Raw genomic sequence first — 14,735 nt, forward strand, 5'->3', positions numbered from 1 at the left:
GGCAGCCACAACGTCCCTAAGCAACCTGTGCCAGAGCCTCCCCACTCTCATTGTGAAGAATATCTTAATGTCCAATCCAAATCCTCCCGCTTACGATTTAAAGCCATTCCCCCTCATCCTGTCACTACATGCCCTTGTAAAAAGCCCCTCCTCAGCTTTCTTGTAGGCCCCCTTCAGGTACTGGTAGGCTGCTCTAAGCTCTACCTGGAGCCTTCTCTTCTCCAGGCTGAACAACCCCAACTCTCTCAGCCTATCCTCATAGGGGAGGTGCTCCAGCCCTCTGATCATCTTTGTGGCCTCCTCTGGACCCATTCCAACAGTTCCATATCCTTCTTATGTTGGGGATTCCAGAACTGGATACAGGATTTCAGGTGGTGTCTCATGAGAGTAGAGTAGAGGGGCAGAATCACCTCCCTCGCCCTGCTGGCCACACTGCTTCTTTATTCAGCCCAGGCCATGGTTGGCCTTCTGGGCTGCAAGCCCACATTGCCGGCTCATGTCGATCTTCTCATGGAGAGGGAAGAGGGAGAAAGTATGAGGAGTATGTATTATGCATCTGTAAGAAACAGGCTTCATTAGTTCTTTTGCTCTTGGAACAACTTATCATCTTTAGTCTCTTCCGGTAATTGAGTGATAATCTAATTGAGGCAGTAGAGCTCCTCTGGTGTTGAGACTGATGAGGAACTAGAAAAGCAAAAAGGAGCAATGCAATGGTAACCACAGCTCTTGATGCATATGGTGTTGGTAGAGCTGGCAGTTACTGCCTAATTAAATGAACTAAATATTTATTTGATTGCATAGTGCTTTTATCACTTAATTTGAAAGATCATTCTTTATTTAAAGGTTGCGGGAAATCTTGATGGTGGCCAGTGCAAATATTAAAACGCCAACAATGAGTGTTCCTGTGTTCAATACCAAGAAGGCTCTCAAGAAGGTGAAACAGCTTAAGAAACTGCTTACAAGAGTGTGCTTAGCTGAGGTGAGCCTCCTATTCAGTGTATTCTTTGAGAGTCTGCAAAACAAAATTTCCTGTTTGCATTTATCAGTTAGGCTCTGTAGCAGGTTCTGGTTTTGAAAGCTTTTCTGTGGGCATGAGATGAGAGGGTCCTTTTTTTTCACCTCTTGCATACTGAACCGGTAGTTGCTGCTAGGAAGTGGAATTAAAAGGAATTGCTGTTACTGGGGCTGTATGAGACTTAAATTCAATTTAACCTGTACAGCATTGTCACAGGCTACAAACCTTATAGGACATAAAGGGCAAGTGTAATAGTTCATACATAGAAGTAGTATAATGACAGGGAGGATTTATGGTTGCTGCCATAGCCTTTTTCTCAAGCTCATTTTTGTTAGTCTCTAGAATTGGAGAGGTTTTGTCTTTGAGAGACAAGCTAATCTGGCTGTGACTGCCATGGCAGAGACATTTTTGTTTGTCCCCCACCCCTTCCTAATGTCTACAGGTGGCTGTGCTCAACAGAAGCAAACCATGTGGCTCCTTGGAGACTGAATATATTGAAATCTGATGAGTCTGATGCATTCTGTGTTCCTTCTCTTCCTAGGAGTGCAGTCTTTCTGTACTCACTTGCATGGCCTGCTGTCTTCCAGTAGAAAGCAGCAAGGATAGAGTCAAAACTCAACTCTATCCTGAAATAGTGTCACGCTTAACGAGTGTGGGTCAGTAAAATGAAGCTGTTGGCTTACTAAGGAGTGTGGCCTTTTGTGAAGGAGTAGGAGCTGAGACCTCTCTTAGTATTGTCTAAGTTAACTGTTGGAAGGAGTGTAAGCCAGTGGAATAAAACTCTTTTACCCAGGAACTGCCGCAAAGTCTTTAGAAAAGTATGCCAGTTGATCTTGCGTTATTCCAGTCTCATATGCAAAGCACTGGAGTTGCAGGGAGTAAATGAAGTGTCTTCATCAAAGGAGTAATGTTGCTGCCTGGGGCTTTTGTAGGTTTTGCAGAAAGTTGAGATAGAGGAATCCCTGCGTGTGAAGTGCAAACAGGACAAACATCACCTCTACAAAATCAAATTCCATTTCTTGCCCCATGAATATTACAAAGAGGAGAAGTGCGTGAAGCCCAGGGAGATCTTACACTTCATGGAAACAAGGTGAGTTTCCTTTCAGATACTTTAATGTTTGGTCTTCTTTTGTCTTTCTGTGGGTTCTAAGTGTCATTGCATGTTGTTTATCACTGCTGCTATAGTTTTCAAAGCAGATGTGCTTCCAGAAGCATCTATGAAATTGCTTTTTATGTCTTGAACAAAACTGTTAATCAGTGGTGTGGTGACATTCCAGAATTGTATCAAGGCAGATCTTTCACATGTCTCAAATATACTCAGAGAGGAGCTTTATCAGCAACATCTCATTCCTTATCTTTGAACATTGAAGCATTTATTATCAGCAAAAATGTTTGAATTCTCTAGGTATCCCTTGGTGCTTTCATTGAACAGAACTAAGCCTTATTTGTTAGAAATGGTTTTAAAATATTAAGTAAGTCAGAAGAGTCTGGATGTTTTTTTCTACTTTCTTTTTTTTTTTCTCCTGCTTCCTTCCACACATCTGGCTGGATATGTTTAGTTAAAAGTAGAATGTTTAATAATAAGGGTCCATTGAAAGCTATTTTTGATTTGCAAAAAGACTCCATTGATTTCTTCTTCCTTCAGGCCACATGAGTTCATGCTGGGTTACTCTGTTTAATAATTTTGCCTGTGCTTATTGGTTTAAAAGAGAAAAAAGCCCAAGGACTTCCAGGGAGGAAGTGTCGATCTGCTTGAGGGTAGGGGAGGCTCTCCAAAGGGATCTGCACAGGCTGGACCTACGGTGACCAACAGGATGAGGTTTAACGAGGCCAAGTGCTGAATCCTGCACTTGGGACACAAGAACCCCGTGCAGCGCTGTAGGCTTGGGGAAGAAAGCTGTCTGGCAGAGAAGGACCTGGGGGTGGTGGTTGACAGCAGCTGAACATGAGCCAGCAGTGGCCCAAGTGGCCAAGGCGGCCAATGGCATCTTTGCTTGTATCAGAAACAGCGTGGCCAGCAGGACCAGGGAAGCGATTCTGCTGCTATGTGCAGCACTGGTGAGGCTGCACCTCGAATCCTGTGTTCAGTTTGGGCCCCTCACTACAAGAAGGACGTCGAGGGGCTGGAGTGTGTTGAGAGAAGAGTGACAAAGCTGGGCAAATGTTATGATTAGAAGCTGAGGGAACTGGAGTTGTTTGGCCTAGAGAAAAGGAGGCTGAGGGGAGACCTTCGCTGTCTACAACTGCCTGTAAGGAGGTTGTAGCAAGGTGGGTGCTGGTCTCTTCTCCCACATGACAAGATGAGAGGGAATGGCCTCAAGTTGCACCAGGGAGGTTCAGATTGGGCACTGGGAAAAATGTCTTCACTAAAAGGGTTCTCAGGCACTGGCAGAGCTGTCCAGAGAGGTGGTTGAGTCACGATCCCTGGAGGTCTTTAAAAGACGGGTAGATGAGGTGCTTAGGATTATGATTTAGTGGTGGACAGGTAGAGTTGGACTTGACAATCTCAAAGGTCTTTTCCAACCAAGGGATTCTATTATTCTAAACCATCTCTTCTGAAGGTCAGTTTGATGTGCAGATTTTATGTCCAGATGATCTTATGATTGTAAGCTTTGGATGTGCGGCTGCATCTCTGATGGTAAAAGGGATGCTATCAACCCTTTTGATCCCTAAAGGAATAGAAAAGGGATGAGAAGGAAAATTATTTGCCTTATCCTAGAATTACTTTTGGCATCCCTCAGAGAATATGGCCTGTCCTGAGTTGACTGAGTTGACTTTCATTTTCTGACAGTTTGAAATTGTTTGTGTTGCTGCTGAGCTTTGATGTCCTGGGTTGCTTCTTCTTCCAGGTTCTTTAAAATTTTTCTGGAAGCAATTAAAAAGAAGAATGCAAAGATGACATCTTTTACTGAAATCAGCACCCGGAAGGCAACTCGAAAAGATCTAGATGGTGACCAAGACAAGGTACAGAGAAACATTACCTCAAAAATGCCTCACTTCCTTTACCTGTTTTTGAGAACCAGGATTTGGAAAAGCGTAGCATGTTCCAATGTGAACACAAAATGTGTGAATACTTTATGACTTCTTAAATATTTTCTTTATGCATAAACTGTCTTTGCATTGCCATAAGATTAGCAAAGAAATATTGTGCGTTAACCTCTAATTTACTTAAAACCATACTCTGAAAATGCCTGTTTATTTTAGCTTCAATGAGATAAACCATGTCACTCTCTGTTTGCTCCCAGATCAACGTCATGTTGTAGTAGTGGCTATCAAAACTTTGAGGAAGATCCTTTTTTCTGTGAAAGGTTTTTGCATGTTCCTACTGCCAGAATGGCAGCCCATCAAAGGCTCTCATATTAGCAGGCTGATAGCTTATCTGTCTTGTAGATGTTCATCTTGTTTAATGTTAAATTTATTATGAGTGTAAGTTCATTATTTCTTTATAATAGTGGGCTTACAGAAATTAATTTGTCCTTAAAGGTAGAACAGTGAACAAGGGATTGTTAAATTCCAAATGTTTGGTGAAGCCTTTTGATGTAACTGATGCTTCTTAGCAGTCAGCCTGATTATCTGCTCTGTCATGGATTTTTAGATACAGAATGATCAGGAAGCTCCAGCAGAGGAAGAAGAGAACATTGTTGATGCAGAAGCAGATGAAGGGGATGGCGATGCTACAGAAGCCAAACGGAGGAGGAACCAGGAAGAAGAGGTAATGATTTTCTAGGTGCTCAGCACTGCACTTGAATTCCCAATTTCCTCTGCTTTGTTCTAAATTTCTCTGCCAAAAGAGAGTGGTCAAGCACTGGCACAGGCTGCCCAGGGAAGTGGTGGGCCTCCATCTCTGGAGGTGTTCAAAAAACCTGTACACGTAGCACTTGGGGACATGGTTTAGTAGGCACAATGATGTTGGGCTGACAGGTGGACTTGATCTTAGAGGTCTTTTCCAACGTTAGTGATTCTATGACTGTTTGAGTTGGGAAAACTGCCATTGAAACAAATTGCTTAAAACCCAAATAATAAAATTGAAAGATGATAGGCAAGTCTCTGTGCTGATCGGTTTTGATTTGAATGGGGAGGAAATTTACAGCAAATGTGAGCTGACACACATGATGACCATGCTCATCATAGCTGAGCTCAATCACTGCTGTGATTTACTGTGTATTACTTTGAGAGTAATACAGAACCATCCAAGTTAGAGATGGAAGAGATCTTCTGGGTTTTTTGAAGCCATGGTCTTTAGCCATTGAATAGATGTGTTTGGCAGCCAGGTTCTCTGCTCTACAAGGTCTGACCCAAAAAAACCCCAAGGCTGTGCTTGTAATTCTTTTTATTTAAGTAGCAAAATCAAATATGATCACCTTGGGAATAGTTCCCTTCTGCATCCGATGCTGCCAACATTCAAAGCAATTCTACAGATCATTTTCTGAAACGCTGTTGATATCTCAGTCGTTTTTGCTTTCACATCTTCTACTGACAAAAAATGGGTTCCTCTGAGCACTGACGCGATCTGTGGGAAGAGAGAGACCCAGTTCTGTGAATATGTTGTGTACTCAAGCACAGTGATGTTATTGGCTAAAAACTGCTTCACAGACCAAGTGTTGTGATCTGGCGTGTTGTCCCGATGTTAACTCGCTCTTCACTCTTGCACCCCAATTTTTTCCAAGTGAGGGTAAGAAAATGTCTCTATTTGAACATGCGTCCACTTGTACTGAGTGAAGCGATTGCATTGAGCCTTGTCTCACTGTGGTAGGTTAGAACGTGTTCTGTAACCATCTCTTTGTCTCTCCCCTCCTCCTCTTAATTCCTGAGCTGTAGGGTTAATCTTGTGGGGTTTTTTGTGTCAGACCTCGTAGTTCACTTTCACTTTACCTCTTGCAAATTTTATGCCACTAGTTTTTCTAGAAACTTTACTGTAGTTCTAAATAAACATTCTCTCTGGCTCTGTGTACATTTGTATGTTCACTACTTCAAAATTACTGCATAAAAGATGGATTTCTGTAATGTCAGCGAGAGGGCAGAGTAATTTAAAATGCTGAGGGAGACCCTTCATGAGAGTTGGATTATGGGAAGAACCTTTCTATTGGAAAAAAACGCTAAAATTTTACTGCAATCACAATAACTTGTAGTGCCCTTGACTCTATTGAGGAATAATGACAAGCTCATAAAGAAGTGGTGGTTGAATTGAATCTCGTGTTGCTTTCTTTATAGCAGAATTGCATTTGCATTGTATCAGCTCCTTCATGGTGCGCTTTGTTTCTGTACGTGTTCTTGCTGAGATAAGGACAACTGAATTTCTTTGTAGGTTGATTATGAGAGTGAAGAAGAAAATGAGGAGGCAAACATTGATGAGAATCAAGAAGATGAGGAGGCTGAATCAGAAAAAGAAAAGACTCCTGATGCTGAAGAAGACCAGAATGGAGCAGGCGGTGATGATTCACAACCTCTTTCCTTTGTGTCTCAAAGTAAAAAAGAGAAAAATCGATTGCTTCAGTCAATGGACTTGCGAATAAATGCTGTTCTGGACAGCCACCCATCAATACAAGATTACACTTTTGACACTGAAAATGAACTGTGGTGTGAGGTGAGGTGGTAATGCCTGGAAACATCGGTGTGTGGTTGCACAATGGCTGCTGGTTTTGTCTCAGCAATCCTATATTAATGCAGAAAAGTGGCAATACAAATGTACCTCTTGACATAGCTTTAGTAACTCCTAACTTTCAAAACAGGTTTTTGACGGGTTTGTTGGGGTCTAATCTTTAAATATTTGATGCATCTCTGTGTAGCTCTTGTTGAATACAAATAATGGCTGGACTGTTGAAAAAGTCAAAATGTCTTAAAACAAACAAACCAGCCCCTGAAACAAACCCCCTTAAAACAAACCCTTTGTTTTAACCTCCTTAAAACAAACACCTACCCACCCCCAGGAAAAAACTATCAAAAAAGGCAACAGTCGGTGTAAATTTAGAGATCTTGAAAGCAATGTGGATGTGTGGTCCTGGACTGTGGTTTTCTTATTAGCATCGTTCAGGTCTCATTCTCGTCGGGTGTTTATGTTTTTAAACACACAAATTGGAGTAATTCAAGTTGTCTGCTTCTTGCCTAAACAGAAATAGGGTTGTTATTGATCCCAATATTCAAGTGTTTTTACAGAACAATGCTGAATTGGGATTTTTTCCTCTTAGGTTTCTCTGGCGATTCCATTGATGAAGGTGTATTTCGATCTCTCCTCCTTGCTCGTCTCTCTCGCACGAAGCACAGTCATTCATGAAGTGAAGGGAATCACACGATGCTTGTTGAATGAAAGTACCAATAAGCAAGGAGAGAAGGAACTCATTCTCCATACCGAAGGGATAAACCTTGCAGAGATGTTCAGATACTCTGATGTATGTAATATATTTATGATACCTAACTTGAATGATCTTTTGTATTCTAGGAAGAGACAATAGGTGATGGGTGCCATCTACATATTCTGGGGGTGATGCGTAGCCTTTTCAGCTCTTAAACTTTCTCCTTCCTCCTTTTCCCCCAAATGTATTGATAGCTCAGCAGAGCCTTTTCTCAAGGGCAGCTTGTGAATCACTTTTTGTGCAGCAGCCCAGTATCTAATGACAGATAATTCCACGCCATGCTCGTAATGGTCTCTGTAAATGTTACTTGAGGGAGTTCCTCCTTAGAAATGAATTGCATTTGCTTGGAGATGAATAGTCTGTTATGTTATCTAGCCCATAACTCTACATAAATATACGATTGTTTTAGGCAACATCTTCTTTACTGCTTTTTCTACAAGTTCTGGCTTGCTGAGACAGACTGGGTGTTGTATTCTCTTGCTTGGAAGACTTTAACATGTTCCTCTGCTACTTGGGACGATTGGTTTGTTTGCTTTCTCTAATTTCAGATGATTTTCTCCTGTGGCAAGTTTTGATTCCAGTACTCTCATTCATGTATAAAAGACTGTGATCATCAGCTTAAACATAAATCCCCAGGGTAATTTTTGTCTGTGTTCAACTCTTGACTCTGAGCTGTTGCCTGGTTGATCTGTAACTGTCCATGCTGCTTAAGCTACTGAAAAATGGAGAAGAAAAATTACCATAGCTTAAGTTACTTGGAAATACAGAGTAACTACTATCCTAACATGTATCTGTGTTTTTTTTTTTTTCCCTGCAGATTTTGGACCTGAACAGACTTTATTCCAATGATATTCATGCCATGGCTAAGAATTATGGTATTGAGTCTGCCCTGAGGGCGATTATAAAGGAAATAAAAGATGTATTTGCTGTATATGGTGAGATTTCTTTGCATTTTTAAAGGTAGCCTTTATTAAGAATGGAAAACCCAACCACAGTGCTTACAAAGTTGTCTTTACATGATCTTTTCATTTATGCATATATTTTTAAGTTACACTTTTTCATCATTTTAAGCATTATGGACTTTATTACTTAATTATTAGGTTCTATTTAATCAGTAGACAATTCACTAGGCGAGGCAGAATTTATGCCTCCTTCACAGAGCTGTAGTATTCTGGTACATTTATTTTTTGCAGGCTGGAAGGTCCAGATGAGTTAACTATTAACGTCTGAGGAACCCAGCTGTGTTAGACTTCTATAGTGGCCCTGAGAACAGGATTAATCTTGCCTCACTCTAGATTTTTAATGGAGGTGTCTAGGCTCCCTGTGTAGTGAGTTTATATCTTTCCTAAAATAGCTGTGCTGCATTGTCTGAATGTTCTTGTCTCTGCATAGATTATCCAGAGGCTCCAGGCTTGGGGAAGATGCCCAACTTCGTAGGCTGCTAAAGTTAGGCATGTTGAATTTCCCTTAAGCGAGCTAAATCTTGCTATGAATTAAACTATTGAAAAGAGGGAAGATTGATACAGTGGGAATTCTAGCAACCAATTATATTGAACAGATTTGCCAGCTGGCAGCCTGGAACGGTCTGACCTTCAAGTTGTTCAAGAACTGCTAGGTAAATGTTGACAGAGCTGTTAACGATTCCCCATTACACTGACTCTGCAAGTGTTATTTACAAAAAGAAGTGCTATTTCTTTTTAGACTAAACGGGGTTTTCAATGAATGTCTAACATCATGCCCAGAATCTTTTTGAGGGGATTTTTAGATTAGACATTAGGAAGGAATTTTTTTACTGTGAGGGTAGTGAGGGTCTGGCACAGGTTGCTCAGAGAAGTCATGGATGCTCCATCCCTGGAGGTGTTCAAGGCCAGGTTGGATTGGGGTTTGAGCAACCTGATCCAGTGGGAGGTGTCCCTGCCCATGGCAGGGGCTTGGAACTAGGTGATCTTTAAGGTCCCTTCCAACCCAAACCATTCTATGATTCTGACTCCGATGCCTGGTCTAACACAGGCCACCGGGTGAGGGGCCAGAGCTCTGTCTCATCACAAATGGATCGATGTGTGATCCTCTTCTGTGTAAACAAAGATAATGGAGACCTTACTGATTGTATGTAGAAAAACTCTGTCGCCTTACGGTATTTTTGACATTTTAATTTCCCTGGAGAGTTACTGGATTATGTTACAGTGAGGTCTGCCCCTCTTGGATATTTGAGGGTAGCAATTAGCCGCTGCGCACAAAGAGGCACAACTGGTAGGAGAATGTTAATAAGAGATGTTCTCTATGTTGCTTAGTCCCAAGGCGTCTAATTTAGACCTGATATATTTAAAAAGAATACCTTAGCCCTTGAATGCTCTGACGATTCCTCACTCCTCTGTTCTTAGGCATTGTGGTAGACCCTCGGCACCTTTCACTTGTGGCAGATTACATGTGTTTTGAAGGATTTTACAAACCGCTGAATCGTTTTGGAATTCAGTCCAACTCCTCCCCTCTGCAACAGATGACGTTCGAAACCAGCTACAAATTCTTGAAGGAAGCAACAATGATGGGTAAGCGGTTCAGTTTGAACTATATTGTTGCAGTGTTTCACATGTGCTTTGGTTTCATTGTAAAGTTCCAGTGCTTTGAGTAATGCATAATTGCATTAGGAAAAAATGCCAAAAGCTAAAATTTCAATTAAACCCTTGCCTAGGAAAACATTCCAGATGTTTTTAATAAAATTCTGTCAGCTTAAATGAAGTCAGCTCCCATGTGTAATGTGTGGGGTCTGCAACTCAAAGTTAAGAATTAGATAGGCATTTTTATAACAAACCTTAAGACTGTTAAGACTTGTTATAGCAAAGCCTTTTAAAGGACTACTAAACCTGCCTCCTTCTGTCTCTACCATTAAAACTGTCATTTCTGCTTTCTTTTCATATCCCTATTATAACTCCCATAATTTCATTTCTTCTCTAATCTTGCTATTCAGAATTTTATTGTGACAACAGTCCTGGTTGTTCCTTTGGTTCTGTTTCTCTTCTGCTTTATAGCACTTCACCGTCTTTGCTTTTTTCCTAGAACACAGATAAATGGTCACATTCATTTGTCTAATGGTAGGTTTCTGGTGCCATTTGAGATGCCCAGGAGTCTCTTTCTGCCGCTCTCTATGCAAAACACTTATGATATAAGTCAGTCATTAGACAATTTGCTCAATCTCATGCTTTGGATACTAATTATATCTCCCTTTTGCAAGTAGTCTTGGTTTCTGTCACTTCCCAGTTAGATACTCTCATTCTTGGATGTTCCCGTGTTGCCTTCTTTGTTACCTGTTACAAATGGAAAAGCTCTCAACATGATCTCTTCAACTTGTGACTTAAACTGTGTTGCACAGATTCAGAGATACTTTTATCATTGAATTCCTGTTTATTAATACTCTTCTATAACTTTTCTGCAAATGTAATTTGTTTTAATGATAGTATTGGTTACAATTGACTTAAAATTCATCTGAAGATCAGAAAGGAAAAGTGTGATATTGAATAGAAGAGGATGTTTCCTGCACAGTTGCATTCTTGCTCTGGATTTACATTATAGAATCACAGAATAGTTAGGGTTGGAAGGGACCTTAAAGATCATCTTGTTCCAACCCCTCTGCCATGGGCAGGGACATCCCACTGGATCAGGCTGCCCAAGGCCCCATCCAACCTGGCCTTGAACACCTCCAGGGATGGGGCAGCCACAACCTTCCTGGGCAACATGTTCCAGCACCTCCCCACTCTCGTGGTGAAGAAATTCATCCTAATGTCCAGTCTAAATCTGCCCCTCTCCAGTTTATACCCATTCCCCCTGGTCCTATCCCCGCAAGCCTTTATGAATAGCCCCTCTCCAGCTTTCCTGTAGCCCCTTCAGGTATTGGAAGGTCGCTATAAGGTCTCCTCGGAGCCTTCTCTTCTCCAGGCTGAACAAGCCCAACTCTCTCAGCCTGTCCTTGTAATTATTATATCACGTATTAACTTAGAAATAACACAAGTTTTTGCCAAGTGAAATGTAATTATATTTATGGATAATAGTATGAATAAAGATGCAAAGTGGGTACTGACAGAAGAGCAAGGAGAATTGGCAGGAAGGCTACACTGTTTACAACTGGACAGAGTTACTGATTTCACCACAATGGAAATCAAAGCTGTAATGTGGATTGCAGTAGTCTGGATCTCATTTGCCTTAATGGAACTGATAACTTGACTGTTCATGTAAAGAGATGCTGCTGAGGTGTCTGCTTTATGCCTCTGATCAATAAGGAGAGAAGAAGGCCTGTGACTGCTATGCACAGCGTATCAAAGAGGTGCCTTGCAGTGCAGGCGTGACCCAGCAGGCTGCTGCTTGGGGTTTGGTGTGCAGAAAGCACGGCAGCATAAGTGAGATTGCTTTGGCTGTTTACTCAAAGAATTAACTCTTCGTGAACACCATGTGAGCAAACAGCACAGTTACGACTGTTGTTTCATCGTCTATCAAAGGAGCTTTTTTTCCTTCAGCTGGCACACATTTCAGCGCAGCTGTTTAATTATTCAGCTGTAGCCGAGATCAGAGCCATGAGCACATGCCATTCACTGTGCTGTGCTGCAGCTCCTCCCCTACCCTCTATGTGACAGAAAGTTCAGTCCATTTTGCTCAGTAGAATAAAGATCATCCAAACTTATAAATAGTTTAACAATTTTCTTATCTTTCAACTCTTCTAATGACAAAATTTCAGTTTACTGGTAATTAGGATGAAGGAAAACCAGCCTGGATGCTTATAAAAACAGTGAAAGCAAAACAGTCCTAGCCAGACATGTAATCTGGAGAGCTTCCAAATTTCTGTGACACTGTTTCACTACAGTGAGTAACCACAAAATCAAAGGAATTCATGGAATGTCTCTCCAGCGAAAAGTTCTCTTCATATCTAGCCAGAAGGATTTAAAACCCACATCAAAGGGATTCACTTCAACAAAAGGCAGTGATGAAAAGAGAATCTTTTTGGGTTTGCCTTCCTGATGTATTTTTTTAGCTATCTATTTAATCAGCAAAACGTGTTCACTGGCAGAGCAAATCTGTGTTCTCTTAGAACTCAGAGCGTGTTGGTTTTTTATGCTGAATAGGGAGAAGTTAGTAATGTATGGCCTAATTCTTTGCTTACATAAAATGTCTGGGATGAGAGAACAGTAATTGTAGGAGGGATAGTAAGAGTTTTGGACTCCTGCTCTCAGAAATACAAATTCAGTCTAAGCGGTAGGTGGCAGTGCCTTTCTGAAACTGGGGAGGCTGAACCAGATGACTTCTTGCACATAAACCAAAATGCTTCCTTTTCAGCACTGACCTTTGAGAAACCTTTGGAAACATCCTAAGATGATTTTGTTTGAATTCTTTTACAGGTGCCCATGATGAACTGCGATCCCCTTCTGCATGCCTGGTGGTTGGGAAAGTTGTTAAAGGAGGGACTGGTTTGTTTGACCTCAAGCAACCCCTCACATAGTGTTCTGGTTATAATTAAAGGATTCTGATTTAAATGTTGATCATAAGAGATACACATCCTCTACAGCCATGCAACAAGGGCACAGACTATGTCCCCAGTCATATTCTCTGTGCCAAACAGGTTTATTAATCTGGATACCTGATGAGCCTTATCCATTTAATGAGAACCACTGCACCTATAGGACCTATTCTTTGATCTAAAGAAACATTTATTTACTGTAAAAAATTAGTTTATTGGTTTACATAGAAAAGAATAAAATTAAGGAGACCATTAGGGTCTTGAACAGCCTGTGCAGCAGCTGTGGCAGACAGAAATCAAAGCAGAAGCTGTTCATGCTGTCTCACTTTTGTGGGCCCATGTGGGTGGGTAGTGCTAGTTTGCACATGGTTATTACATGACAGATTTCCAGTATTGGAAATACTGAAATTAGACTCACGGGGGGGCTGGGCAGTGCTGTGCTGAAGCTTCAGTGTTACACGGAAGTGTCTGTGCTTGAGGCACATCCTCTTCTTTTGGTGTATTTGGGTGCACTGCCGTGACTTTTATAAGCTTTAGAGGATTCGTTTCCCTTTTCTCCTGTTTCCTTATTAAGAATTATGTGTCTGAGACACAGCTGTTAGATTTCTTTTTTAGCCAAAGAACCAGATTCAGAGTTTTCGGTGTTTCTATAGGCATTTCCCAGTGCCTGCTCTGACAGCTTCTTGGTGTGGAGCAGATCTCTGCACAGTGAGAAACCAGACATTTGATAAAGATTTATTCCTTAAATGGCAATGTAGCTGCTGTAACAATGACTACGCAAAAGACTCCTGTATGAATTACTGAAACAGAGTTTTTAAACTGTTTTTACTTAAATAGAGGATGATTAATAAAAGACATTGCAAAGAAATATTCTGGATGTCCTATTATGTGGCTGTGTTACTGAGGGAATATTGCCATGTGGCCAACAGCCATCGCTTTGTCTCTGGTGGTTGCTGAATATGACATAGCTGAGAGCTGTTTGCCACTGCGCAGCAATCAGACTTCCTTGTTTATACGTTGGATTTTAATCAGAATAAAATGCGTGCAAGTAGTTAAAATTCTTTGGAGTTTGCTTACTGCTATATAGGCAGGTTTTCAAACAGATTTCAATGCCTGATCATTCTCAGTGGTGCCCCTAAGATAGTGGAAAAGTGCCAGAGCTCACCTCGCCAGCTGAGCAGCTCCTGCACTGGGAATCGGATCAGGTGGGGAGATGCTGGCTTGGGATTGTGAACGAGTCTCTGTGGGCTATTTTGGTGGACTGTATTCTCCAAAACTGTGTCAAATGTACTTTCCTTGTGTGTTTCTGCAATCTTAGCCCCTGCTCTCAAAAATACATAATTCTGCGAACAACTGGGAGAGGATTAATTGGATACAGTTTGGCAAATGATTAGATGGGAAAGAACAAATGCAGTTACAAAAAGACTTTAATTTCGGGCTCCAGTATATACTCTTGCAGACCCTTTGCTGAGAATAAGGGGTGTTTGCAGTCCTGCAGTGAAGAGCATCTATGCCACATTTTCTGTTTGGAGATTCAGCATCCTTTAGTTCTCTAAAGAGTTTAAGCTGAATAACTCATTCATCCAAGTGTCCGTGTCGCTTCTTTGTGAAGCTTAAGTGGTCGCTTTGATTTTGTCATGGCAATGCATTGTCCTCACAGTTATGGAGCCACCAAATACAAGAAGGAACACTTATAAGTCTTATATTTTGGCATGATATATTCACATGCAAATTCTGCATATTGGAAGTGTGTGAAATATGTGAAAAGAGAGTCTCCTGAGAAACCTGATGTCCTGATCTAGGCACCAGTTTGCTTTTCTGTTGCTCTGTGAAGCTCCTGTGGCCAGCGTTGCCTGTAGGCATCCTTCTG

General features: G+C 41.4%; 1 protein-coding gene across 1 annotated transcript in view; it reads left to right on the forward strand.

The window, feature by feature from the left end:
• POLR1A (RNA polymerase I subunit A) overlaps positions 1-13,914 on the forward strand; it is a 41,249-nt gene extending 27,335 nt beyond the window's left edge. The window contains exons 26-34 of the mRNA XM_009555996.2: positions 844-979; positions 1,948-2,105; positions 3,865-3,979; positions 4,611-4,727; positions 6,321-6,599; positions 7,201-7,401; positions 8,183-8,300; positions 9,747-9,911; positions 12,747-13,914. Coding sequence (XP_009554291.2) covers positions 844-979; positions 1,948-2,105; positions 3,865-3,979; positions 4,611-4,727; positions 6,321-6,599; positions 7,201-7,401; positions 8,183-8,300; positions 9,747-9,911; positions 12,747-12,847 — 1,390 coding nt within the window. The 3' untranslated portion in view covers positions 12,848-13,914. The remainder of the gene's footprint in view (positions 1-843; positions 980-1,947; positions 2,106-3,864; positions 3,980-4,610; positions 4,728-6,320; positions 6,600-7,200; positions 7,402-8,182; positions 8,301-9,746; positions 9,912-12,746) is intronic.
• The last annotated feature ends 821 nt before the right edge of the window (positions 13,915-14,735 follow it).

This window comes from Cuculus canorus, chromosome 4 (genome assembly GCF_017976375.1).
Source record: "Cuculus canorus isolate bCucCan1 chromosome 4, bCucCan1.pri, whole genome shotgun sequence".
Taxonomy (NCBI): domain Eukaryota; kingdom Metazoa; phylum Chordata; class Aves; order Cuculiformes; family Cuculidae; genus Cuculus; species Cuculus canorus.